The 25,939-nt window shown below is 47.6% G+C and overlaps 1 protein-coding gene across 3 annotated transcripts in view; it reads left to right on the top strand.

Moving 5' to 3' along the window:
• Positions 1–25,939, top strand: part of WBP1L (WW domain binding protein 1 like) — a 97,222-nt gene that overhangs the window by 57,061 nt on the left and 14,222 nt on the right. For 2 of the 3 annotated variants that reach the window (XM_032179028.2, XM_032179037.3), the window contains exons 2-4: positions 2,056–2,158; positions 14,255–14,416; positions 17,032–20,757. In XM_032179028.2, coding sequence (XP_032034919.1) covers positions 2,056–2,158; positions 14,255–14,416; positions 17,032–17,768 — 1,002 coding nt within the window. In that variant the 3' untranslated portion in view covers positions 17,769–20,757. Of the gene's footprint in view, positions 1–2,055; positions 2,159–3,941; positions 4,195–14,254; positions 14,417–17,031; positions 20,758–25,939 lie in introns of those variants that run through there. The other variant, XR_009212716.1, reaches the window with a different exon arrangement.

Here is a 25,939-nt window from a genome sequence, read left to right as displayed (position 1 = left end):
GTCCATGAGTTCTCATTGTTCAATTCCCACCTATGAGTGAGAACATGTGGTGTTTGGTTTTTTATCCTTGCGATAGTTTACTGAGAATGATGTTTTCCAGTTTCATCCATGTCCCTACAAAGGACACGAACTCATCATTTTTTATGGCTGCATAGTATTCCATGGTGTATATGTGCCACATTTTCTTAATCCAGTCTATTGTTGTTGGACATTTGGGTTGGTTCCAAGTCTTTGCTATTGTGAATAGTGCCGCAATAAACATACGTGTGCATGTGTCTTTATAGCAGCATGATTTATACTCCTTTGGGTATATACCCAATAATGGGATGGCTGGGTCAAATGGTATTTCTAGTTCTAGATCCCTGAGGAATCGCCACACTGACTTCCACAATGGTTGAACTAGTTTACAGTCCCACCAACAGTGTAAAAGTGTTCCTATTTCTCCACATCCTCTCCAGCACCTGTTGTTTCCTGATTTTTTAATGATGGCCATTCTAACTGGTGTGAAATGGTATCTCACTGTGGTTTTGATTTGCATTTCTCTGATGGCCAGTGATGATGAGCATTTCTTCATGTGTTTTTTGGCTGCATAAATGTCTTCTTTTGAGAAGTGCCTGTTCATGTCCTTTGCCCACTTTTTGATGGGGTTGTTTGTTTTTTTCTTGTAAATTTGTTTGAGTTCATTGTAGATTCTGGATATTAGCCCTTTGTCTGATCTGATCTTTGACAAACCTGACAAAAACAAGAAATGGGGAAAGGATTCCCTATTTAATAAATGGTGCTGGGAAAACTGGCTAGCCATATGTAGAAAGCTGAAACTGGATCCCTTCCTTACACCTTATACAAAAATTAATTCAAGATGGATTAAAGACTTAAATGTTAGACCTAAAACCATTAAAATCCTACAAGAAAACCTAGGCAATACCATTCAGGCCATAGGCGTGGGCAAGGACTTCATGTCTAAAACACCAAAAGCAATGGCAACAAAAGCCAAAATTGACAAATGGGATCTCATTAAACTAAAGAGCTTCTGCACAGCAAAAGAAACTACCATCAGAGTGAACAGGCAACCTACAGAATGGGAGAAAATTTTTGCAACCTACTCATCAGGATTCTTTTTCAATAAGCAAAAATGATGTAGCAGATTGAAATTGGACTGGGTTATCTGAGCAGTTCTGCCCTTTATTGAAAAGTAAAGAATTTCAGTTGTAGATTTTTTTTGTTGTTGCCCTCTTTAGGATCACACTGTGAATTAACCTTGGAGAGCAAGTGTTTTAAAAAGGAGAATGGGATAACTGAGCAGATGCTAATCCTAGAATACATACCGCATTAATTATTCCAGGAAGTTTCACAGAAAAGCCGGTTTTATTTAAAATGAACTGCTAATTACCAGAGAATCATCACCCTCCTACCGGCTGAGGTTAGCACCAGAACATGAAATGTTTCTACTTGGACCTAAAGAAAGTGAGGCAGCCCTTTCCTGTCCTGTTCGAGGAAAACTTCACTCCGCCAATTGCTTTTGTGTCCTGAATCTCCTCTCCTCTTTAATAAACCATATTTTTTCCCCTAAACTCTGTTGTTGTTGTGTAAATCTTTTAAAGTTTTTTTTTTGTCTTTTTTATTTTTTATTTTTGAGACGGAGTCTCGCTGTGTCGCCCAGTCTGGAGTGCAGTGGTGTGATCTTGGCTCACTGCAATCTTTGCCTCTCTGGTTCAAGCGATTCTCCTGCCTCAACCTCCTGAGTAGCTGGGATTACAGGCACGCGCCACCAAGCCTGGCTACTTTTTGTATTTTTAGTAGAGACGGGATTTCATCATGTTGGTCAGGCTGGTCTCGAACTCCTGACCTCGCAATCTGCCTGCCTCGGCCTCCCAAAGTGCTGGCAATACAGGTGTGAGCCACCGTGCCTGGCCAAAGTTGTTTTTCTTAATGGAATAAACATTGATTCAAACTGTTTTGGGGGCTGGTGAATAGACAACCAGGAGGACAGTGATGAGAAGGAAAGTGTTCAAAAGCTGTCATTTAATATGCTAACATGCTTTTTAAATTTTTTAGGATAAGGAAGCCTGTGTGGGTACCAACAATCAAAGCTACATCTGTGACACAGGACACTGCTGTGGACAGTCTCAGTGCTGCAACTACTACTATGAACTCTGGTGTAAGTCCTTGCTCGGGTGCCTCTCAGTATCCCAGGGTCCCAGTTACTGCCTCTGCTCGGTGGGAAACTCTGTGCATTAGCCCTTTTCGGATTCTCTTGGGGACAGTGTTGGTGAGTGGAATCTGTTTATGGGTTCCAGAAGTGCTTCCTTTGTAGAGGAAGAGAGTTCTGGTGCTCTTTGGACTTTGTTAGCTGAAGACTGGAGAATATGGTCTCAGCCGGGTCTGCTGCCGAAGCTCTTGCCTGAGGTTCTCCTGGCTGCCCTCTCCATTGTGTGCTGAGCAGCTGACAACAACTTAGATCCTTCCTTGGGCCAGCCTAGAAGCCCGGGTTTGCCTTTTTTTTTTTTTTGACAGAGTCTCCCTCTGTCACCAGGCTGGAGTGCAGTGGCGCAACCTCAGCTCACTGCAACCTCCGCCTCCCGAGTTCAAGTGATTCTCCTGCCTCAGCCTCCTGAGTAGCTGGTACTACAGGTGTGCGCCACCATGCCCAACTAATTTTTGTATTTTTAGGAGAGATGGGGTTTCACCATACTGGCCAGGATGGTCTCGATCTGTTGACCTTGTGATCTACCCGCCTCGGCTTCCCAAAGTGCTGGGATTAGAGGCGTGAGCCACCGCACCTGGCTGGGTTGCTGTTTTTGCAGAGAGAGGTTGCAAGCCAAGCTACTATGAATGCCAGGCCACTCTAGATGGTCAATATGCCATTTTCTTATAAGGACCCACAGGGGCTTCCAGAATTTCCCAGAGAACCTCATGGAGTGCCTCTGTTTCTGAGGGTCCTTCGGAAAGGAACAGTCTTTCCCTAGGTCCCTCCCTATAGAGGACCTTCTGGAGAGAGGGAGTCTTGAGGCTCAGCTCCTTTTATTTCTTACCCAGTTCTCACATGGAAGCTCCTGGAGGATTCTCCAGTGTACCTAACCTTTCACTGTCAGCTAAATGCCATGTGGAGGCTGGGCGCAGTAGCTCATGCTTATAATCCCAGCACCCTGGGAGGCCAAGGCATGTGGATCACTTGAGCCCAAGAGTTCAATACCAGCCTGGCTAACATGGTGAAACCCCCTCTCTACTAAAAATACAAAAATTAGCTGGGCATGGTGGTGTGCGCCTGTAGTCCCAGCTATGCAGGAGGCTCAGGCAGGAGAATCACTGGAACCCAGGAGGCGGAGGTTGCAGTGAGCCAAGGTTGCGCCACTGTACTCCAGCCTGGGCAACAGAGCGAGGCTCCATCTAAAAAAAAAAAAAAAAAATCTCATGTGGAAACCATCTTTGTCTTGCCACTGGTTTGACTGAAGCCAGAACCACTTGCTTCTTCAAGTTGCACGACAATGGTGATGGTGTTAGGGTCTTCAGGGAGTGACCCAAGGTTGCTTCAACTGACACTCTTTGTACTCTGACCTTCCTGGAACTCAGATGAGACAGTGTAGGATGCTGGACAAAGAATGAGAGGGTATGGGGGGGTGGTCCTTAGGACAGGGAGGCCCCAGGTGACCGACATTGCAGTAGTTCTTACAATTGTCTCTTGAGAAAGGAGACTGCAGGCGGTTTCCCCAGATGATTCTAAGCCCTCATCACTGCTTCCATTTGGAAACAGACTTCGGGTTTGTCAAACCATGACCTTGCCCCCACCATCCTATCTGCGCTTTTCCCCTTTTTCATCCCCCCGTCAACTCCTGTGTCAGTGATACGGCAAGAAAGCAGCCAGAAGGACTATTGTTTGGGCCAGAAAAGAAATTAGACTCTTGACTGGGAGGTCTCTTCCTCTGAAATGCAGTTGTATTTGTAGCCAAGAGGAGTGGTTCCTCCAAACAAGACCTCTCCCTCACTCTCGCCTTTCCCTTTTGAGGACTGAGGACGGGCTCATCTGCCTTTCTGAGGAATTCCAGGAGCAGTCCAGTGCAGGAGAGCACAGGGCTCAAGATGTCCCCACCAGACCTGCAGATATATAAGCATCAGTGAAGGAGGCCACAGTCATTGTTGCTATTTTAGAAGGAGTGGAGCTGAGAAACTTACTAGAGGACACACAGTGCCAAGCAGGTAGACAGACTCTGTTTAAATGTTTTAAAATGCAGATAACCACAGGGTTCAAATTCTCCTTCCCACCCTTTGTTAAAACAAAAGTCGAAGCTGGGCTGCCAAAAAGCCACAGAGCTGCAGTTTGTTTTTTTGAGTCCTGGCCAGGTGGCGTCAGTTGTGAAAAGGAATGAAGTTGCTCATGGCCCCATCTCAGATTGACAGAGCCTCCTGGGCTTTTGGCAGAGCCGACTCAGGAGCCACCTGAATTAGGTCACCAAAGCCAGGGCAGAGGGGTGGAGTGGCGGGGACAGGGAGACCCAGGGGGCAAGGAGGTGGTCTGGGAAAGCAGGTGCCTCACCCCAAGGGCTTAAAGAAAAAGAGCTGCATGAACGGCTAAGTGTCTCTCTAGCTATGGGCATTTGGGAAAGGAGGAGGCCCAGCAGAGAGCAGTGTCTAGATGGAGAGAAAAGGTGCCCTGTTAAATGGGCTGGCACGTGTTTTCCACGTTCTGGAGGCATGGGAGGCATAAAAGCAAAACGCCCCTCTCAGGAAGTCCTCCGATCTCCCTCTTTATTGAGGTCATAGCTTCTGCCTGGCGTGTATGGGAGGGAGGTTGATGTTGGAACAAACACCTGAAGTTCTCATCAAAACGGCACTTTTTGTTGCTTTCAACCCTGTTCCCTCTAACTGCCTCTCAACTTTGCCTGAAGTGTGAAAGTCATGGGCTTTGGGCTGATTTCCTTCCCACCTTCCTTTGGAAAGAAAATTCCTCAGCCAGGAAATCCTTTGGCAGAGTTTTCATCAGACAGGGCAACTCCTTAACTATAGTTGCCTACAGGAAAGGCCTCTGGGAAAAAATGCCATTTCTACCCACCCTTTACCTCTACTAAACTGAATTTTCCTGTGTGCTGAGGAAAATTCTCAATTCTCACACACATACTTACACACACACACACACACACGGTTTACACAGACACACAAGCACACGTAGACCTGAGCTCTGGCTGGCAACATTTCCCACGTCTTTTCAATGTTTCATAACCTAAACCAGTTATTGGGCCTGCATGTGATAAGAACGGCAGATCCTATTTTATAGGGGCAGTAGTTGAGGCTATAAGGACCTGATCGTTGTTAGCATTATCTCCATGCATTTTTATGGCACCTGTACTTTAATTCATCATTCCATCAGTTATTCATTCAGCAAACCCTTATTCCAGTGCTCTTGAACTTTGGCGAGCATCAGAATTTCTTGAAGGGCTACCGAAAACACACACTTCTGGGCCCTACTCCCAGAGCTTTTGATTCAAAACTGAGAATTAAAAAGCCTGATAATGTGCAATTGTAACAAGTTCCTAGTTGATGCTGTGACCTCCTCTGGGCTGGAAACTGGAGAGACAGAATTCTTAACTTCAGAAGGTAATCCAGCAGGGAGGAGATAAGATGTACAGTGGCCCAAACCCCAAAGCCACTCCTCCCAGTTCTCATCCCGGGGCTCTCTCCACTCAGCAAGCTACATTTTCCAGGGAGAGATCAAAGTTGGGAATTTCTGCCCTTGAGATCATTTGGGAGAATTTCACCCAGGCATCAATTTCCCCGGGTTTGGGCTTTAGGAGGGAGGAGGGGTATGTTTCTGGACAGTGGAATTTCCCTGAGGTGACATGAAACAGGCTATTAGCAAATCCTGTCAATACTGCCCAACTTGTTTTTCATTTTTCATTCTCTCTCTTTTTTCTTTCTCTCTTTCCTTTCCCTCTCTCCCATCTCCTTCCTCCTCTCTCCCCTCCCTCTCTATTTTTCCTCTCCCCTCCCTCACCACTCTTCCTCCCCCTCCCTCCCACCCTTCCCTACCCTTTCCCCCACCCTGCCACCCTTCCCTCCCCTCCCCCCCCTCCCTCCCCTCCTCCTCCTCCTCCCCTCCCCTCCCCTCCACCTCCCTTCCCCTCCCCTCCTTCCCCCCCTCCCTTCCCCTTCCTTCCTTCCTTTCTTCTTTCCTTCCTTTCTTCCTTCCTCTTTTTTTGTGTGTGAGACGAGGTTTCACTCTATCACCCAGGCTGGAGTGTAGTGGCGTGATCTTTGGTCACTGCAGCCTTAACCTCCTGGACTCAAGGGATCCTCCTGCGTCAGCCACTTGAGTAGCTGGGACTATGAGTGCGTGCCACCATGCCCAGCTAATTTTTGTATTTTTTTGTAGAGATAAGGTTTCGCCATGTTGCCCAAGCTTCGTTTTTTACCTGCTGTTTTTTTTTGTTTGTTTTTAGTTTGTCTTAAGATACCCGTTGTTAGCAAGAGCTCAGTAAATAGGAGTTGACTGAATTTCCAGTGCCAAGAACAGAACCTAAAAGCAGACTTTGGACTTGTTCCTAACCTGTGTTTCTTTTTTTCTTTTCTTTTTTGAGACAGCATCTCACTCCCTCGCCCAGGCTGAAGTGCAATGGCATGATCTCGCTTCCCAGATCCAAGCGATTCTCCCACCTTAGGCTCCCAAATAGCTGGAATTACAGGTGTGCGCCAGCATGCCCAGCTAATTTTTGTATTTTTAGTAGAGATGGGGTTTCACTATGTTGGCCAGGCTGGTCTCCAAATTCTGACCTCAAGTGATCCACCTGCCTCAGTCTCCCAAAGTGCTGGGATTACAGGCATGAGCCACCACACTGGGCCCTGTGTTTCTTTATGGAATACTTTTTGGGAGTTAAAAGGGAAATTGAAAGGAAATTTTAAAGGAAACCCTTCCCATCTATGGTTAAGCCTGTAACAACAACAATAAACATACTAAGAACTTACCATACATCAGGCATAGTTCTGCGTATACTACATATATTAACTCACTTATTCCTTACAGTGACCAGATAAGTTAGAGACCTTTATTCTCCCCGTTTTACGGATGAGGGAAGTAAAACCAAAATGACCAAGGTCACAAAGCTAGAATTTGTGTTTTTAAGCTGGGCTTTGAACCCAGGCCATCTGCCTTCTCTCTTCCACATCTGCAGTCATGCTTGTAGGAAAGTTGGCTGGGCTTTCAGATGAAGTTGCAAGTTTCTGACGTCTTCATTTCCCAAATTCAGGCCTTTTCCACTGTGGCAGTGGCAGGAGCTCCTGCTGAGAGCGAGGAAGGGCCAGGGGAGCCAGTCACCCACCGTCCTGCAGGATGGGAGGAGAGCTCACTTACAGTATGCTTGAGCCTCCTAATGGGGAATTTCCTGCCAGTTGAAGAGTGGTGTTTTCCCAAGTTTGTAGTGAACTCTTGGGGTTTGTAGTGTAGTCATGGGGCACATGACTCAGTTCCTACACTGGACTGTGATTGTTTTTAAAAACATGTTTTCTATTTTGCTTAGCATGACAAATGTACCCCACAGTGAACTCACAATTTTCAAACTTGTCATTGAGGAATGCGGTCTCTTGGTAGGTGTGTGTTTGTCGGGGAAAGGAGGGTCATATTTCTGTCTCTGGTGTGTCTTTTGTTGGATTTTCCTTTTTTTTTTTTTTTGGAGGCAGAGTCTTGCTCTGTCTGTTGCCCAGGCTGGAGTGCAGTGGCGCTATCTCGGCTCACTGCAAGCTCTGCCTCCTGGGTTCATGCCATTCTCCTGCCTCAGCCTCCCGAGTGGCCGGGACTACAGGCGCCCACCACCACGCCCAGCTAATTTTTTGAATTTTTAGTAGAGACGAGGTTTCACCGTGTTAGCCAGGATGGTCTCCATCTCCTGACCTCGTGATCTGCCCGCCTCGTCCTCCCAAAGTGCTGGGATTCCAGGCGTGAGCCACCACGCCTGGCCAGGTTTTCCTTTTTTTAAACTTTCTTCTTTGTGCTTGCTTCAGCAGCACTTATACTAAAATTAGAATGATACTGAGATTAGTGTGGCCCCGGCCAAGGATAGCAGGCAAATTTTTGAAGCACTCCATAAAAAAAAGTAAAAAATGTAAAAATGAACTTTCTTCCTTGGTTTTGAAATCTAGCTAAAAGATTAAAATTTTTCCTAAGTTGGCCAGGTGTGGTGGCTCATACCTGTAATGCTGGCACTTTGGGAGGCTGAGGTGGGTGGATCACTTGAGGTCAGGAGTTCGAGACCAGCCTGGCCAACATGGTGAAATGCCATCTCCACTAAAAATACAAAATTAGCTAGGTGTGGTGGTGCATGCCTGTAGTTCCAGCTACTTGGGAGGCTGAGGCAGGAGAATCGTTTGAACCCGAGAGGCAGAGGTTGCAGTGAGCCGAGATCACACCACTGCACTCCAGCCTGGGTGACAGAGCGAGACCCTGTCTCAAAAAAAAAAAAGCCCTTTTTTTTTTTTTTTTTTTAATACTTCTTGTTCAGTGAATCTAGCCTTTTTCTGGATCAAGGATTCCTTTAAAAATCTGATGAACACTTTAAATTCTCTCCCCAAGAAAAACTTGTAATCACACTGCAGTAGTCAGGATAGGCTAAGTTGCGCCACAGGAACAAGCAAGTCCAAAATCCTAGTGACCTAAAACAGCAGGTTTATTCCTCACTCACACTGTATGTCCATCGAAGGTTGGATGAGAGTTTTGTTTCCACTTCACCATCCTCTGGGACCCAGACTGATGTGAAATCACCATCTGGGATGTTGCCAGTTGTCAAAACGGAAGGAAGACTAATGGAGGGTCTCATATTAGCAAGACACATTTTGGCCTCTAAGTGACATATATCACATCCAATCTCGATTCATTAATTAGACTTAATTTCAAAGCCTCACCCAGTCACAAGGGGGTCAGGAAGTTCAAGCCTACCCACATGCCTAGAAGGAGAAGAAGCAGAAATACTTGGCGAACATGAAAACCAGTGCATGCGATTTTCTTTAAAACGGGGAGAACAAACCAAAACAAAACAAAAACAACCATGTTGGCCAGGTGTGGTGGCTCATACCTGTAATCCTAGCACTTTGGGAGCCAAGGTGGGAGGATTTCTTGAAGCCAGGAGTTTGAGACCAGCCTGGACAACAAAGTGAGACCCACCCCCCTATATCTACAAAAATTTAAAAATTAGCCAGGTGTGGTGTGCACCTGTAGTCCTAGCTACTAGAGAGGCTAAAGTGGGAGGATCCCTTGAGCCCAGGAGTTGGAGGCTGTAGTGAGTTCTGGTCTCTACTGTACTCCAGCCTGGGTGACAGAGTAATATCTATCTCAAAAATTTTTTTTAATTAAATTTTTTTAAAAATTGTAAAAGCTGTGAAATAGATCATATATATTGCAGTATAAAAGTTAGATGTTGGTTTACCTTTAGGTAGAGAACTATTGAAAAAATGACTGGTGGCCAGGTAAAAAACTAGTAGAGTTAGATGCTGGCTATCTTTTTTTTTTTTTAGAGATGGGGTCTCGCTGTGTTACCCAGGCTGACCTCACAAGAAGCAATCCTCTCATCTCAGCCTCCCAAGTAGCTAGGATTTTAGTTGTGAGCCACTGCACCAAGCAGATGCTGATTATCTAATGGGAGAATGTACTTTTAAAATTTTAAAGTTTGGCCATCTGTGGTATTTCACACCTGTAATCCCAGCACTTTGGGAGGCTGAGGCAGGAGGATTGCTTGAGACCGGAGTTTGTTTGAGACCAGCCTGGGCAACCTTGTAAGACCTCATCTCAACAACAACAACAACAACAGCAACAACAAAATTAGCCAGGTGTGGTGGTGCATGCCCATAGTCCCAGCTACTCAGGAGGCCAGAGCAGGAGGATCACCTGAGCCCAGGAGATCAAGGCTGCAGTGAGCTGCGTTCACACCACTGCACTCTACCCTGGGTGACAGTGAGACCTTGTCTCTTAAAAATAAGTTAAAAAAAATTGGCCGGGCACAGTGGCTCACACCTATAATCCCAGCACTTTGGGAGGCTGAGGCAGGTGCATCACTTGAGCTCAGGATTTTGAGACCAGCCTGGCCAACATGGTGAAACCCTGTCTCTACTGAAAATACAAAAAAAAAAAAAAAAAAATTAGATGGGTGTAGTGGCACGCACCTGTAGTTGCAGCTACTCAGGAGGCTGAGGCACAAGAATCACGTGAGCCTGGGAGGCAGAGGTTGCAGTAAGCCGAGTTCCCTTGCCACTCCAGCCTAAGCGACAGAATGAGGCCCTGTCTCAAAAAATAAATAAATAAATAAAAATAAAGTAAAAAAAAAAAGTTATAAAGTAACACAGAAGTATAATGGACTGTGAGATTACACTGAGAAAGTAAGAGAAGTATAGGTAATACAAAATGGTTGTCAGCCCAGAATAATTTAGACTTGACTCCGAAATACACATGCAGCCAGGTTCTTAAGCAGAGTGTCCACCCCAACAACCCTAGGAGATGTTATCAAACTGTGTCTGTAGCCAGTTTCACCTCCATAACTCCTTTCCAGCCTCTCCACCCTTCTCCGAGGGTTCCTCTGCCAGTGTCTACTCTTAAGTCAGCCAGCATTCATAAAGAAAGAAACGTAAGTTAAGCAAGTTTGACTAGTGAACCGGGAAAGACCAAAAAGGAGACTTCTAAGTTCACTTTATGGTCTCTGGTTAGGAATGGATTTTCCTGTCTGCTGATGGGTAACAGGGAAAAAAATCCTCTGTCTTTTCTCTTGCTGCAAGGCTGCAGCATGAAGATTTGGTTGAACAGTGATACCTACTGAAAGCAGTTAAGTGTCGTGGAATGGTACTGCTAGCCTGCCGGGGCTGGGGGCATGTCACCGTCCTGCCCCACTTGGTGGAGGGCAGCTTTGTGGGGAGATTCAATGGGGGCATCCCAGGGGGACAGAGAAAGAGCTGTCGCCAGATGCCACACCCTAAATGCCAAGGGATCTTTTGGAAAATTGTGTATATACAAATAAGGGGGAAAAACATCAAGGATTTGTTCATTTTTACAAGTCTGTTTTGTGGGGGAGGGAGGCATTTTTTTCTTTTTTTAAACAAGGTTAACTTGATTTAACTCATTCTGACAAGAGATACATGTGGAACTACTTTTTTTTTTTTTTTTTTTTTTTTTTTTTGAGACGAGTCTCGCTCTGTCACCCAGGCTGGAGTGCAGTGGCGCAATCTCGGCTCACTGCAAGCTCCGCCTCCCGGGTTCACGCCATTCTCCTGCCTCAGCCTCTCCGAGTAGCTGGGACTACAGGCGCCCGCCACCAGGCCCGGCTAATTTTTTTGTATTTTTAGTAGAGACAGGGTTTCACCGTGGTCTCGATCTCCTGACCTCGTGATCCGCCCGCCTCGGCCTTCCAAAGTGCTGGGATTACAAGTGTGAGCCACCGCGCCCGGCCATGTGGAACTACTTTTAAAATTTTAAACACAAATTTATAATTACAAAGCAGATGATAAAAAATACACATAGCATTTGGAATGGAAAACAATGGAAGTTTTTCAAGAATAGAGAACAAACAATATCTATTCTCATTTAGTAACAACTCATCTTAAAATTATTCCTTTGATACATTTTTAATTGAGAAAAAATATTCTTTCTACTACAGAGAAGTACATGTCCATCTTAGAAAAATTAGGAAATAGAGGTAAGCAAAGAACAAAGGAGCAGGTACTGTCTGTCATCTAGAGTTACCACATGGTTAGAGCTTCCTGACCATACCCCTCGTTTTTCTGTCCATATATGCTTTTTTTTTTTTTTTAAGACTGAATCTCACTCTCTTGCCAGGCTGGAGTGCAGTGGTGTGATCTCAGCTCACTGCAACCTCCCCTCCTGGGTTGAAGCGATTCTCAGCCTCCCATGTAGCTGGAACTACAGGTGTCTGCCACCACACCCAGCTAATTTTTGTATTTATTTTTAGTAGAGATGGGGTTTCACCATGTTGGCCAGGATGGTCTCGATCTCTTGACATCGTGATCTGCCCACCTCGGCCTCCCAAAGTGCTGGGATTACAGGGTGTGAGCCCCCACGCCCGGCCATACATACTTTTTTTAAGCAAAAGTTAGGATCATATTTTATTTTGTCATCTGCTTTTTTTCATTTAATATCAGAAACTCTTTGTATGTCAAAAATAATATTATATGAGTAATTTTTAAATGATTCATGTTATTTCATTGTATAGCCATATTCCTAGAGGAATTTAAAAACCTGCCCAGAAATTATTGATTAAAAAAAAAAAAAGCTAGCCAAAGTAAAATTAGTCATAGATATTTTTAAAATTTAATTTGTTTTGGCCGGGCATGGTGGCTCACACCTGTAATCCTAGTACTTTGGGAGGCTGAGACGTGAGGATCCCTTGAGCCCAGGGTTCAAGACAAGCCTGGGCAACACAGTGACAAAGCCAGGCATTGTGGCGTGTGCTTGTAGTCCCAGCTACTCAGAAGGTGGAGGTGGGAGGACAGCTTGCGCCCAGAAGGTTGAGGCTTTGGTTGAGCTGTGATTGCACCACTGTACTCCATCCTGGGTGACAGAGCAAGACCCTGTCTCAGAAAAAAAGAAAATTAATTTGTTTCTAGTTTTATAATTTGAAAGAAAATAATCAAAAAAAGAAAATTTAAATTTCTTATTCTGTCATTTAAAGATGTCATTATTTTTGTTTTCCTTTCAGTTCTCTCCCCCTCGTGCGTGTATGTGTATGTGTGTGTATGTGAAAAGCAAAATTCCTCATTAATTAAAAAAAAAATTTAAAAGCCTTTTGTGCCACACATTTAAAAATTGGAGAGGAGGTCTTATATTGGGGTTTGCTGAGATTCTCTGAGTATGATCCTAGAGACAGCACAGAGGGAAATAAAGCGCTGTGGGGCTTGGCCTCTGTTCCGCCACCCTTCCCTGGAGCAGGGAGGAAGAATTGGCTGCTAATGGCCCTGCATCTACTGCAAGGTCAGGCCAAAGGGAGGGAGAGTTGATTGTGGCAGTGGGAGATGGAATTGTACCCGATTAGGATTATGTCGAGAGCAGAGGAAATCATTTACACTCTCTAGGGAGGAGATGGACCTGAGGCAATTAGAATTTTTCCACCTCTAACTTTAGTGATTCTTGTATTACAGAGGCATACATGATAGAGAAAAGCACCTGATCTTTTTGATGCTATCAGGAGAATCCTAAGACTTCTTTTGTCGGAGGGCCCCTCTGAGGCCCCTTGCAAGTGCTGATCTTCTGAGTTGCGGGGGAGGGGAGATGAGCACTAAGAAAGTGACTCTTAAGAGAGGAGGAGGAGACCATCCCAGAAGGTTAACATATTTAATGCTCACAAAACCTATAATACAGGGGAGACCCATCAGTGGTGCTGGAGAGATGCCTTGGCACTTGTGCCTTCCCCCAAGGTGCTGGAGGCGTCCTGCAGTGAGAGACCTGCTTTGTTGTCATCATCCTGCTTTTGTTTTGTTTTGTTTTGTGTTGGAGTCTCGCTCACCCAGGCTGGAGTGCAATGGTGCAGTCTTGGCTCACTGCGGCCTCCGCCTCCTGGGTTCAAGCAATTCTCCTGCCTCAGCCTCCTGAGTAGCTGGGATTATAGGTGCATGCCATCACGCCTGGCTAATTTTTGTATTTTTAGTAGAGACAGGGTTTCATCATGTTGGCCAGGGTGGTCTTGAACTCCTGACCTCAGGTGATCTGCACGCCTCGGCCTCCCAAAGTGCTGGGATTACAGGCATGAGTCACTGCACCCAGCCATTCTTTTTTTTGAGACAGAGTCTTGCTCCGTCACCCAGGCTGGAGTGCAGTGGCACAGTCTTGGCTCACTACAACCTCCGTCTCCTGGATTCAAGTGATTCTCGTGCCTCAGCCTCCTGAGTAGCTGGGATTACAGGCGCCTGCCACCATACCTGGCTGATTTTTGTATTTTTAGTAGAGATGGGGTTTCACCATGTTGGCCAGGCTGGTCTCGAACTCCTGACCTCAAGTGATCCACCCACCTTGGCCTGGGATTACAGGCATGAGCCACCATGCCCGGCCTGTTGTCATCATTCTTACATTCCTGTCCACTTCTATCCCATGTGTCTTTCACTCTGGCACAAGCATTTATGAAAATTGATCACATGGCTTCAATGTAAATTAACTGGGTGAGGCCCAGCCATGCCAGCTTCAACCACGTGGGCACCGTCCAGGGACCTCCCTGTTCCACAAGCTGCCCCTCTGGCTGGTACTCACTGTGTGCCTCTCTGTCTTGCCTTGCCCACCCCCCAGGGTTCTGGCTGGTGTGGACCATCATCATCATCCTGAGCTGCTGCTGTGTTTGCCACCACCGCCGAGCCAAGCACCGCCTTCAGGCCCAGCAGCGGCAACATGAAATCAACCTGATCGCCTACCGAGAAGCCCACAATTACTCAGCGCTGCCATTTTATTTCAGTACGTACACCCAAGCCCCCATACCCACCCTCAGGAGCTCAGGTGCACAGACCCAGGGCTCACACTGAATATTGGTGACCAGGGCCCCTGTAGGCATAGGGGGTTTGTCCTCTCCCTGCCCCTCTGTAGAGCAAGGTCTTGAAAATACAGGAACAAGGGGACATTCCTTCAGCACAGAGGAGCAGGTGCTAGGGATGCAGTTCCCTGAAGCCACTGGGCCATTCCAAAGCTCATAATGGCTGGGTTCTGGCTGAATCTCTGCTTCTTTAGCACCTGCCTATCTACCTTCCTCTCTCCCTCCCTCCCTCCTTCCCTCCCTCCCTCCCTCCCTTCCTTCTTCCCTCCCTCCCTTCCTTCCTCCCTCCCTCTTTCTCTCTTTCTTTTCTTTTCTTTTCTTTCCCTGCCTGCCTGCGTTTCCATCCCTTCCTCCCTCATTTTCCTTCCTTCCTTCCTTCCTTCCTTCCTTCCTTCCTTCCTTCCTTCCTTCCTTCCTACCTTCCTTCCTTCCATCCTCCCATCCTCCCTCCCTCCCTCCCTCTGTCTCTCTCTCTCTCCCCTCCCTCCCTCCCTCCCTCTGTCTCTCTCTCTCTCCTTTTTTTTTTTTTTTTTTTGAGATGGAGTTTCTCTCTTGTTGCCCAGGCTGGAGTGCAGTGGCGCAATCTTGGCTCACTGCAACCTCTGCCTTCCAGGTTCAAGCGATTCTCCCACCTCAGCCTCCAAAGTAGCTGGGATTACAGGCATGCACCACCACACCCAGCTAATTTTTGTGTTTTTAGTAGAGACGGGGTTTCTCCATGTTGGTCAGGCTGGCCTCGAACTCCTGACTTCAAGTGATCCACTCGTCTCGGCCTCCCAAATTGCTGGGATTACAGGTGTGAGCCACTGTGCCCCTGCCCTCCCCTTCCCTCCCCTCTTTTCCTTTCTCTCCCCTCCCCTCCCCTTCCTCTTTCTTTTCCTTCCTCTTTCTTACCCTTCCTTTCTTTCCCTTCCTTCTTCCCTCCCTCCCTCCATTCCTCCATCTCTCTCTCTCTTTAATGGCAGATAGTCAGTTAATAGAACAATAATTATTAACATTTATTGAGCACTTACTATATGCCAGGTACTATGCTAAGCACCTAGTCCTTCTAGATGTGGAATTGAAACAATTGTGGGCCAGGCTCGGTGGCTCACACCTATAATCTCAGCACTTGGGGAGGCTGAGGCAGGCAGATCATTTGAGGTCAGGAGTCAGTATATAACATGAGTGAATTGAGACTTGGGGTTCATTGGCCTGAATTCCTCCCATTTTGCTTATTTCTGTGTGATATGCCTGAGCAGAGGCTGCCATGAAAGGGGCAGGTGGGGGGGTGGCATTGGGACTTCTGAGCACCAAGAAAGTTAATGACTCTCTGAAGAGCACTTCCCGGACTTCCCTGGGGCTCCTTACATGTGTCCTCTCAAATGGTCAGTGGAGGCCCAGCTGTGCCACTTTTCCAAAACCAGTCTACAGTGTATTCTACAAAATAAACTTTCACAGTTGTTTCTTTACAATTGTTTCTTTTTTTTTTTTTTTAAGACAGAATCTCTCTCTGTCACCCAGGCTGGACTGCAGTGGTGCGATCTCGGCTCGCTGCAACCTCCTCCTCCGGGGTTCAAGTGATTCTTGTGCCTGAGCTTCCCGAGTAGCTGGGACTACAAGGGCATGCCATCACACCCAGCTAATTTTTGTATTTTTCTAGAGATGGGGTTTTACCATGTTGGTCAGGTTGGTCTCAAACTCCTGAGCTCAAGTGATCTCCCTGTGTCGGCTTTCCACAGTGCTGAGATTACAGGCGTAAGCCACTGTGACAGCCCACAATTATTTCAGTTCCACATCTAGAGGGGTTAAGTGCTTAGTACAGTGCCTGGCATATAGTAAGTGCTCAATAAATGTTAGTAATGTTATATTATAATTAAATTATCTGTGTCATAAGGCATTCAGCACATTCAAAAGATAACTCACCTAGCATGTTTTTAATAAGCCTTGGATGGCAGAGGCCCCTTACCTTTGCCGGTCACCCATCTGCTCCTGATCTGAGTCAAAGTGAAGCTTGGTTTGTGTTTCCAGACCACCTCCAGCCACACTAGAGACAACAGAGATTTCTAACCCCCTAGCAAAAGACCCTACATAGTGCATTTGGAAGGTTAGGAGGAAGAAAAGTAGTTAAGAAGTCTTAAGTTAGGGACCCTGGCCCTGAGGCCTGTGGGACTTGGATGAAGGACACAGTCTAAGCAAGAACATGAGACTCGCGTGCATGTGGAAATGGGTCCATTCCAGGCAGAAGTTATTTTTTGGCCATCTACCACGTTTGCCTAATTCTCTGCCTTAACTCCCAACAGGCATGAAGTCCTTGCCTATGAAGCAGCTTTAGGGGCTCTCAGATTTCAAGAAGCTAGGTTAGACCCTTGCCAAACTGCCCCTCTCTGCAGAATTGCTCGCAGCTGTCTCTCCTCTGCCCACAACCAAGAGCTGTGGCCATCACTTGGTGGGTGCTCTGGGTGGGAAGAGACAATGCAAATGTTCAGTGGGAGCTTTGCAGTCTGCCCTAGAACAATGACCAGTGCAGTAATTTCTCCTTCCTACCTCCCCATTTTAGGGTTTTTGCCAAACTATTTACTACCTCCTTATGAGGAAGTGGTGAACCGACCTCCAACTCCTCCCCCACCATACAGTGCCTTCCAGCTACAGCAGCAGCAGCTGCTGCCTCCACAGTGTGGCCCTGCAGGTGGCAGTCCCCCGGGCATCGATCCCACCAGGGGATCCCAGGGGGCACAGAGCAGCCCCTTGTCTGGGCCCAGCAGAAGCAGCACAAGACCCCCAAGCATCGCTGACCCTGAGCCCTCTGACCTACCAGTTGACCGAGCAGCCACCAAAGCCCCGGGGATGGAGACCAGTGGCTCTGTGGCTGGCCTGGGGGAGCTGGACCCAGGGGCCTTCCTGGACAAGGATGCAGAATGTAGGGAGGAGCTGCTGAAAGATGACAGCTCTGAACACGGCGCACCCGACAGCAAAGAGAAGACACCTGGGAGACATCGCCGCTTCACAGGTGACTCGGGCATTGAAGTGTGTGTGTGCAACCGGGGCCACCATGACGATGACCTCAAAGAGTTCAACACGCTCATCGATGATGCTCTGGATGGGCCCCTGGACTTCTGCGACAGCTGCCATGTGCGGCCCCCTGGTGACGAGGAGGAAGGCCTCTGCCAGCCCTCCGAGGAGCAGGCTCGAGAGCCTGGGCACCCACACCTGCCACGGCCACCCGCATGCCTGCTGCTGAACACCATCAATGAGCAGGACTCTCCCAACTCCCAGAGCAGCAGCTCCCCCAGCTAGAGCAGGCCCTGCCAGCACCCAGGAACTTGGCAAAGCAACCAGGGTAGGGGAGAACCACGAGAGAAGCATTAAGTGACTTTCAAAGACTTTCAGAATACAGCCACTTGGTTCCTTTTTGTTTGTTTTCCTTCTCTCCTGCATTTTCCTCCATCTCCAGGTACAGTTCGGGGTGTGGATGCCTCTTCCTCCACAAGGGCACAGTGTTGTGGAGGGCTAAGTTGGTTCTGTGACTCATTCCTCATACCCTAACTCCATCTCCTTTCTTTAAAGGCAAATAATCTCACCTACCTGTTTGGGTCAGAGAGATGTGTTTTAAAAGCCCCCAAGGAAGGAGGCCGGGACTGTGCCCTGACATGATTCTTGGTGATGGATTAGGTCTGTGCTCTGATTCTAGTTTAAGAGAACGTTGCTGTGTCTCAGTCCAGGAGAGGCAGCCCATCTTGGCCCCGGATGAAGAAGGAAGCCCACAGAGGCCCAGGGCTTGTCACTGTGGCTGCCAGTGTCTGCCAAGCCAGCATTGAGCTAATCCTGTGGGAGGATGAGAGCTGCTGGGCCGTTGTATGATAGGTTGGTAGGGGCTTGTTGATCTGTCAAATTCCAGGTGACAAGATCGATGCACCCCATGCGTCCTTGAGGGGCCTCTTCCCCTTGGGCTCTGGCTGGCCACAGGCTGGTTCTGGTGTGAAAGATTATACTGCCTTTTCTTTGTTTGTTTGTTTGTTTCCTCTAAAAACAAACAAACGACAGCTGAAAACAAGAACTTCACCGGTGGGCAGGCAAGAATTCTCTTCTGGAAAATGACATTTGTGGCTCTTTCCCAAGTTGGCCTTCAAAGAACCTGGCTGCCGTTGAGCCAGAAGATGTCTTGTGTGAAGGCTGGGGTGGAGGCTGTCTTGGAACCTCTGTGAGCAGGAGGCCCTAAGCCGCAGCAGTGGATAGAGGTGCAGCTCTGTGCCTCTCTGCCCTTTAGTCTGTGTTCACAGGTGACCCGTGTCAGCCTGCATCGCAAGCACACGCCCTGCGGGCCTTCACGTCTCACTGTTCCGTATGAGGAAACAGACAGCGGACTGAGGAAGTGATGGCCCCAGAGAAAGGGCCCCTGTAGCCTGGCTCTCACACAGTATTTTGTCTTTGATTCTGAATAAATATTTTTTGTGGGTTTTTTTTTTGTTGTTTGTTTGTTTTTTGGTGGCAGTTGTTTATTTTAAACTGACCACTTGGAAGAAATACCTTGGTTATCTGTGGTTTTCATGCCTTGTCCCTGCCTCTGCCCCCACCCCTTTTGAGTCGGGTGACTCATTTTTCTGTGTAGAGACTTGGTGGCCCAGGCAGGAGGTGAAAGCAGCCGTCCGGAAGGCCCTGGGGACCCTTGTGCCTGTTGCTCGGCTTCAGGTCACCAGCTGAGCTGCGATAGGAAAATCTGAATGGAGGCAGCAAACAGCCAAAACAAACATTCCCCACCCGGCCCTGTGCATATGAAGAGTCTGTTTCTTCCCCCAACTCTTGAACGATGATGATATTCAGATGAATCATTGATGTTATGGAAGAAAGAAAGAAAGAAAGAAAAAAAATTATATATATATATATATATATATGTCCAAAAACAGACAAATCCAAGGCTGTGAGGTAAACGAGTGTCTGCATTTGGATTCCACAAAACCAAAATCCATGTTGAACAAAGTGAAGTCCGTACACAGTGACTTTTTGGGTGAGCCGTGTGTGTCTGTCCGTTGTGTGTGAGCCTCAAGCCCTGTTTTCCTGTGAAGATACTTTGAGTGGCAGCCATTCTCCCCACGTGAACTACACGTCTGGAGCACAGACAGGCCTCTCAAGGTCATTGATCTTACGCATTTACTGTTTACTGAACAAATGTCTGACTGTGTACTCGGGTATACTCCGCAGCATTGTCGACTGCAGTCCCCTGTGTTTGCCAGAGATACTGTGCTCGAAGTAGAGGTTTTACTCTACTCATCACTGCGATTTGCACATTGCTCCGTGGACACTCGGAGGCCTGCGTTCTATTCCCTATAAATGGAAGTGTGCTCTGAGCCTGTCTGCCTCCCTCGGCTGCTGCTGGTCCTCGGTACCAGCCCCCGGGGATGTCCACAACCACTTGGGACAGAAGAAGGTGGAATTTCAGACAGAAGCTTGATTGAGTCTTCAATGACAGGCTTGGACTAGCTGTGGCCCAGACATCGGCCCTGCCCAGAATTGCCAGGAGAAGGCTTTGCAGGCTCTAGAGGAGCCGCAGGGCCTGCCTCCCTCTGGTGAGTCCAACAGGCGCAAGCAAGCTGATGTGTGGCCAGAGGTGGCCAGAGTGTGTCACAGCCCTCAGATGCCTTTCCTTCCACCTTTTTTTTTTTTAAGAATCCCAAATAACTCACTGAAGTGTCTCAAAGGTGAACAAGTTTTACCAAACTGAATCCTTTTTCAGTTAACAGATCAAATGGATGAGTTCTGACCCTCTCAAGTTCCTTTCTGCAGTTAGAGTGGGGACCTCGGCAAGTGTTAACTGTGGGACTCACTGCAGCGTCCTACCCTAAAGGCACGAGAAGACGGAAATGCAACCTGCGGAGCTGGGCTTGGTTCCCAAGTCACAGTTTGGCCCCTGCTACGGGAGGCTGCCCTGCTCAGAGAGAGATTTAATAGGGAGCTGAAGGAATCGTTAGGGGGCCAGGGAGACGTGACTGAGACTGGTTTTCCACGTGAATGAGACGGGGTTGGTGGAGGGTTTGGTGCTACAGCCAGTCGGAAGATTTGCAAATGCGAACACATTCCTGTGTGAGGCATGTTACCCTTTGTCAGTTATTGTGAATATGTGTATTTTAAGCAATAAGATTCAGCTGGTCAGACTTTTCTGGGCAGTCTCAGTGACGCATTTCCTGTGCTGTGATTGTTCTGAAGACAGAGTGGCTCTAACCACTGTGAGAAGCCCAAATAAAAATTGATCCCAAAAATGCTACTGCTCTTTCTTGCCGCACTTTGTTCCCTCTTCTTCTCAGTCTTCAGGGAATTGCACCTCAAGATCCTAAACCACAAGCACTTTTCTCCACACAGAGACTGACAGGTTGTCACACAGTGGTTGAGGATAGGGCCCTGGGCCAAAGAGAAACCACAGGGCCAAGGGCAGCTGGACAGTGCTGCTGAGTCCACACTCTGTCCTGAGGAGTCCTCCCCTCTCTCTGTTAGGGTGTGTTCCTGATGTTTGGAATACTTTGGGAAGTCCCACAAACAGGCTAAAATCAGATCCCGAGAAAGCAGAGACAAGTTTTGTCAGATACACCGTTGCTAAAACATGGCTTTTTTTTGAGACAGAGTCTCACTCTGCTGCCCAGGCTGGAGTGCGGTGGTGCGATCTTGGCTCACGCAGCCTCTACCTCCCAGGTTCAAGTGATTCTCCTGCCTCAGCCTCTTGAGTAGCTGGGATTACAGGTGCCCACCACCATGCCCGGCTAATTTTTGTATTTTTAGTAGAGACGAGGTTTCACCATGTTGGCCGGGCTGGTCTCTATCTCCTGACCTCAGGTGATCCACCTGCCTTGAGCTCCCAAAGTGCTGGAATAACAGGCCAGCCACCCTGGCCTGGGATTACAGGCGTGAGCCACTGTGCCCAGCTATTTTTTTATTTTTATTTTTTAAATAATAGAGACGGGCTGGGCAAGGGGGCTCACGCCTGTAATCCCAGCACTTTGGGAGGCCAAGCTAGGCAGATCACTTGAGCTCAGGAGTTTGAGACCAGTCTGGGTAACATGGCAAAACCCCGTCTCTACAAAAAATACAAAACTTGGTTGGGCGTGGTGCTGGGTGCCTGTGGTCCCAGCTATGTGGGAGGCTGAGGTGGGAGGATGGCTTGAGCCCAGGAGGTGGAGGCTGTAGTGAGCTGAGATCACACCACTGCACTCCAGCCTGGGCAATAGAGCAAGACCCTGTATAAAAAAAAAAAAAATATATATATATATATATTTATATATATATATTTATATATATATATAGAGAGAGAGAGCGGTAGGGTCTGACTGTGTTGCCCAGGCTGGGCTCAAGTGATCCTATAGGGTCTAACTATGTTGCCCAGGCTGGGCTCAAGTGATCCCACTGGCTTAGTTTCCCAGAGTGCTGGGATAACAGGTGTAAGCCACTGTGCCCGGCCAAAACATGGCATTTAAAAGAAAGCAAGCACTCTGAGAGATCTTTTTTGTTGACATGATAGACATGGGGGTATATGCTTGGCCTTGGAATTTAACACACAGTATAATGTATCGAGTTGGCCACTTTCTGCCCGGCACTGTGTCAGAGGCTCAGGATAATGTCAAAGAGATAGAAGATGAGGCCTCTGCCCTCTAGAACTTACAGTTAGAAAGACAAAACATGGCCGGGTGTGGTGGCTCATGCCTGTAATCCCAGCACTTTGGGAGGCTGAGGCGGGTGGATTACCTAAGGTTGGGAGTTCGAGACCAGCCTGACCAACATGGAGAAACCCTGTCTCTACTAAAAATATTAAAAAAATTAGCCAGGTGTGGTGGCATGCAACTGTAATCTCAGCTACTTGGGAGGCTGAGGCAGGAGAATCGCTTTGACTCGGGAAGTGGAGGTTGTGGTGAGCTGAGATCACACCATTGCACTCTAGCCTGGGCAACAAGAGTGAAACTCCGTCTCAAAAAAAAAAAAAGACAAAACATACTTGTGTGAAATAATTAACAATGTAAGTTAAGTTTGAGGTGAAGTGAATGGTACAGATTCGGAGCTTTTCAGGGAATAGTGGGAGGTAGTTTGAGGTCTTGAATGCCAAGCAAGAGGTCTCGGAGCTGATTTTAGGTAGTGAGGAAGCCACCAGTTGCCAGAATCTGTCATTGTGGGCCAGTGATTCTTTCCTAATACAAGGAGAGTTCCTTTGTTCATTTTACCATCTGCTTAAGACTGACCTCTTAGGTGTAAGTCCTTTTTTTTTTTTTTTTTTTTAGATAGAGTCTCGCTGTGTTGCCCAGGCTGGAGTGCAGTGGTGCCATCTTTGCTCAGTGCACCCTCCACCTCCCGAGTTCAAGTGATTCTCCTGCCTCACTTGGGATAAATACCCAATATTTATCCCAAGTAGCTGGGATTACAGATGCCTGCCACAACGCCCAGTTAATTTTTGTATTTTTAGTAAGGATGGGGTTTCACCATGTTGCCCAGACTGGTCTCGAACTCCTGGCCTCAAGTGATCCACTGCCTCAGCCTCCCAAAGTGCTGGGATTACAGGCATGAACCACTGCGCCCAGCCAGGTGTAAGTCCTTGTTTGAAGAACAGCTTGCTACTTCTGCCCAGGAGGACACCCAGACCCAGCAAGACTGCGGATGGGCAAAGCAAGGTAGTACACGTCCTAGGAACTTTCCAGGAAGGGGTTCCTGCCTCCATAAGTGGAGTGCTCACTGGTGGGCTGGCGCCCTGGGGGTGCTGGCAAGTGAGTGTTGTCCTCCCTAGGCCCTGGCTTGTCCAGCAGTCAGCCCTGTTTTTTCTGAAGGCCAGTTTTAGCCAGACGTGCCCCACTCCTGTCTTTGACCCTCTGGCAGAGGACATTCCTGGCTCCTCGGTGACACTAGCAGAGTGGTTGCTGACTTGTTCTTTCTAAACTGTTGGGTTCCTTCAGGCAACCCCAGTAGGGCCATACTAGCATCTAGAGACAGTTCTAAAACCACAGGAAAGAACTGGGAGTACATCATTCTTGCCTTCTTTGAGCTAATATCTGAGTGGCACAAAAACAAAATGGTGTAACTCTTAGGGGCTGGTTACCAGAGGTTGTGCATGTACCTTGGGTGCCCAGGTGTAGAGGGGACGCCATGCCGTTGGACCCCAGGCTGCTGGGTCACTGAGTTCCTTATTTCTGTAATGAAGTATGATGTTGCTTGTCTCTATTGCCCCATGTGACCAAGTACAGATGGCGACAGTACCAATGCCCAGAACTACAAAACAGAGTACTTTTGGTGAACAAGAATTTCAAGAAACTCCACATTCTTCAGTTTCCTGTTTTCAGCCACGGACGAAAACAAGGGTTTGACTCAGAAAAGGAGGGAGAAGTGGGTTTGGTTGGTAGCTTCTTGCTGAACCTGCTGGGAAGAGTTGTGGGTCTTGGGAGGATTTGGGTTCTGGCCTGGGGGCAAGTGTGGCCTCACTGAAGAGCTAAGCCTTTACGGAGCACCTAGCAGGTGTCAAGGCATGAGAATTCAAAGATGCCTTAGGACTGGCTCCTTTTTTTTTTTTTTTTTGAGACAGAGTCTCGCTCTGTCGCCCAGGCTGGAGTGCAGTGGCGCGATCTCGGCTCACTATAACCTCCGCCTCCCGGGTTCAAGCGATTCTCCTGTCTTAGCCTCCTGAGTAACTGGGATTACAGATGTGCACCACCATGCCTGGCTAATTTTTGTATTTTGGGTAGAGACGCAGTTTCACCATGTTGGCCAGGCTGGTCTCAAACTCCTGACCTCAAGTGATCTGCCTGTCTCAGCCTCCCAAAGTGCTGGGATTACAGGTGTGGAGCCACCACGCCTGGCCCTGGCTCCTCTTTAGAAGAGCTAGTGGTATTCTCGAGAGGAAGGAAGGCATGTCGGCAGTTTTAGTACCACATGGAAAACACCACGAAGCATGTGTGCACAGAGGAGAATTTAGCCAAACTAGGGATTAAGGCAGGCTTCCTGGAGGAGATACCTCTAAATTGAGTTTATCAGGTGAAGAAAGGTGCAAGGGAATTCTAGGCAAATGTTTTTCAGCAGACTATTGAGTGCTTACTATGTGCCTGATGCTGAAAAGCACAAAAAAGCATGGGAGGCCTAGAATAGGAGACTCTGCATGGCATGTAGAAAGCTGCGAGCAATTTATCACTGCATTCTGGGAAGTAGCAAGAGATCAAACTGGAGAGAGAGGCAGGTCATATATTTTATTTTATTTTATTATTATTATTTTTTGAGATGGGGTCTTGCTCTGTCACCCAGGCTGGAGTGCAGAGGTGCAATCTCGGCTTATGGCAACCTCCGCCTCCCGGGTTGAAGGGATACTCCTGCCTTAGCCTCCTGAGTAGCTGGGATTATAGGCACACACCACCATGCCTGGCTAATTTTCATATTTTTAGTAGAGATGGGGTTTTGCCGTGTTGCCCAGGCTGGTCTCAAACTCCTGAGCTCAAATGATCCTTCTGCCTCAGCCTCCCAAAGTGCTGGGATTACAGGCGTGAGCCACTGCACCTAGCAAAATATTTTAACTTAATTTGTCTTTATTGTTTTGTTGGTTGATGGTTTCCACAATGCTGGTCTTGTGTGAGCATCTTAGCTACATTAAAAAAAAAAAAAAAAAAAAATTAGCCTCAGGCCGGGCACGGTGGCTCACACCTGTAATCCCAGCACTTTGGGAGGCCAAAGTGGGCGGATCACCTGAGGTCGGGAGTTCGAGACCAGCCTGACCAACACAGAGAAACCCCGTCTCTACTAAAAATATGAAATTAGCCAGGCGTGGTGGTGCATGCCTGTAGTCCCAGCTACTCAGGAGGCTGAGGCAGGAGAATCGCTTGAACCTGGGGGGCTCAGGTCGCAGTGAGCCGAGATTGCACCATTGTACTCCAGCCTGGGCAACGAGCAAAACTCCATCTCAAAAAAATAAAAAAATGTAGCCTCAAAACAGGTCTCTGAGGTATATAGGCTGCAATTACTTCTGCTTTATTAATGGGATTGTGGCATCCAGAGGACTTAACTAACTTTACAAGATCACATAGCTAATAAATGGCAGAGCTAGGATTTGAAGCCAGGTCTATTGGCTCCAAGGCCAATGTAATAACCAGAAGGCTGGATAGTGAAGAGCTGTAATGTAGGTACTCAAAAGCCACATGAAGAACTTGTGACTTCTTCCTCTCTCTCTTCTTTTTTGGCCCAGGCTGGAGTGCAGTGGCACAATCTCAGCTCACTGCAGCCTCGACTTCCCAGGCTCAAGTGATCTTCCCACTTCATCCTCCCCAAGTAGCTGAGACTACAGGTGCACACCGTCATGCCCAGCTAATTTTTGTATTTTTTGTAGAGACAGGATTTTGCTATGTTGCCTAGGCTGCTCTTGAACTCCTGGGCTCAAGCGATCCACCTGCCTTGGCCTCCCAAAGTGATTTCTTTTCAAACGTGAGGGAGAACTAGAGAACAATATATTGAGCTAAGAGTAACAT

Source organism: Hylobates moloch, unplaced genomic scaffold (assembly GCF_009828535.3).
Source record: "Hylobates moloch isolate HMO894 unplaced genomic scaffold, HMol_V3 SCAFFOLD_3, whole genome shotgun sequence".
NCBI lineage: Eukaryota > Metazoa > Chordata > Mammalia > Primates > Hylobatidae > Hylobates > Hylobates moloch.
This window is presented reverse-complemented; position numbering and strand designations above follow the sequence as displayed.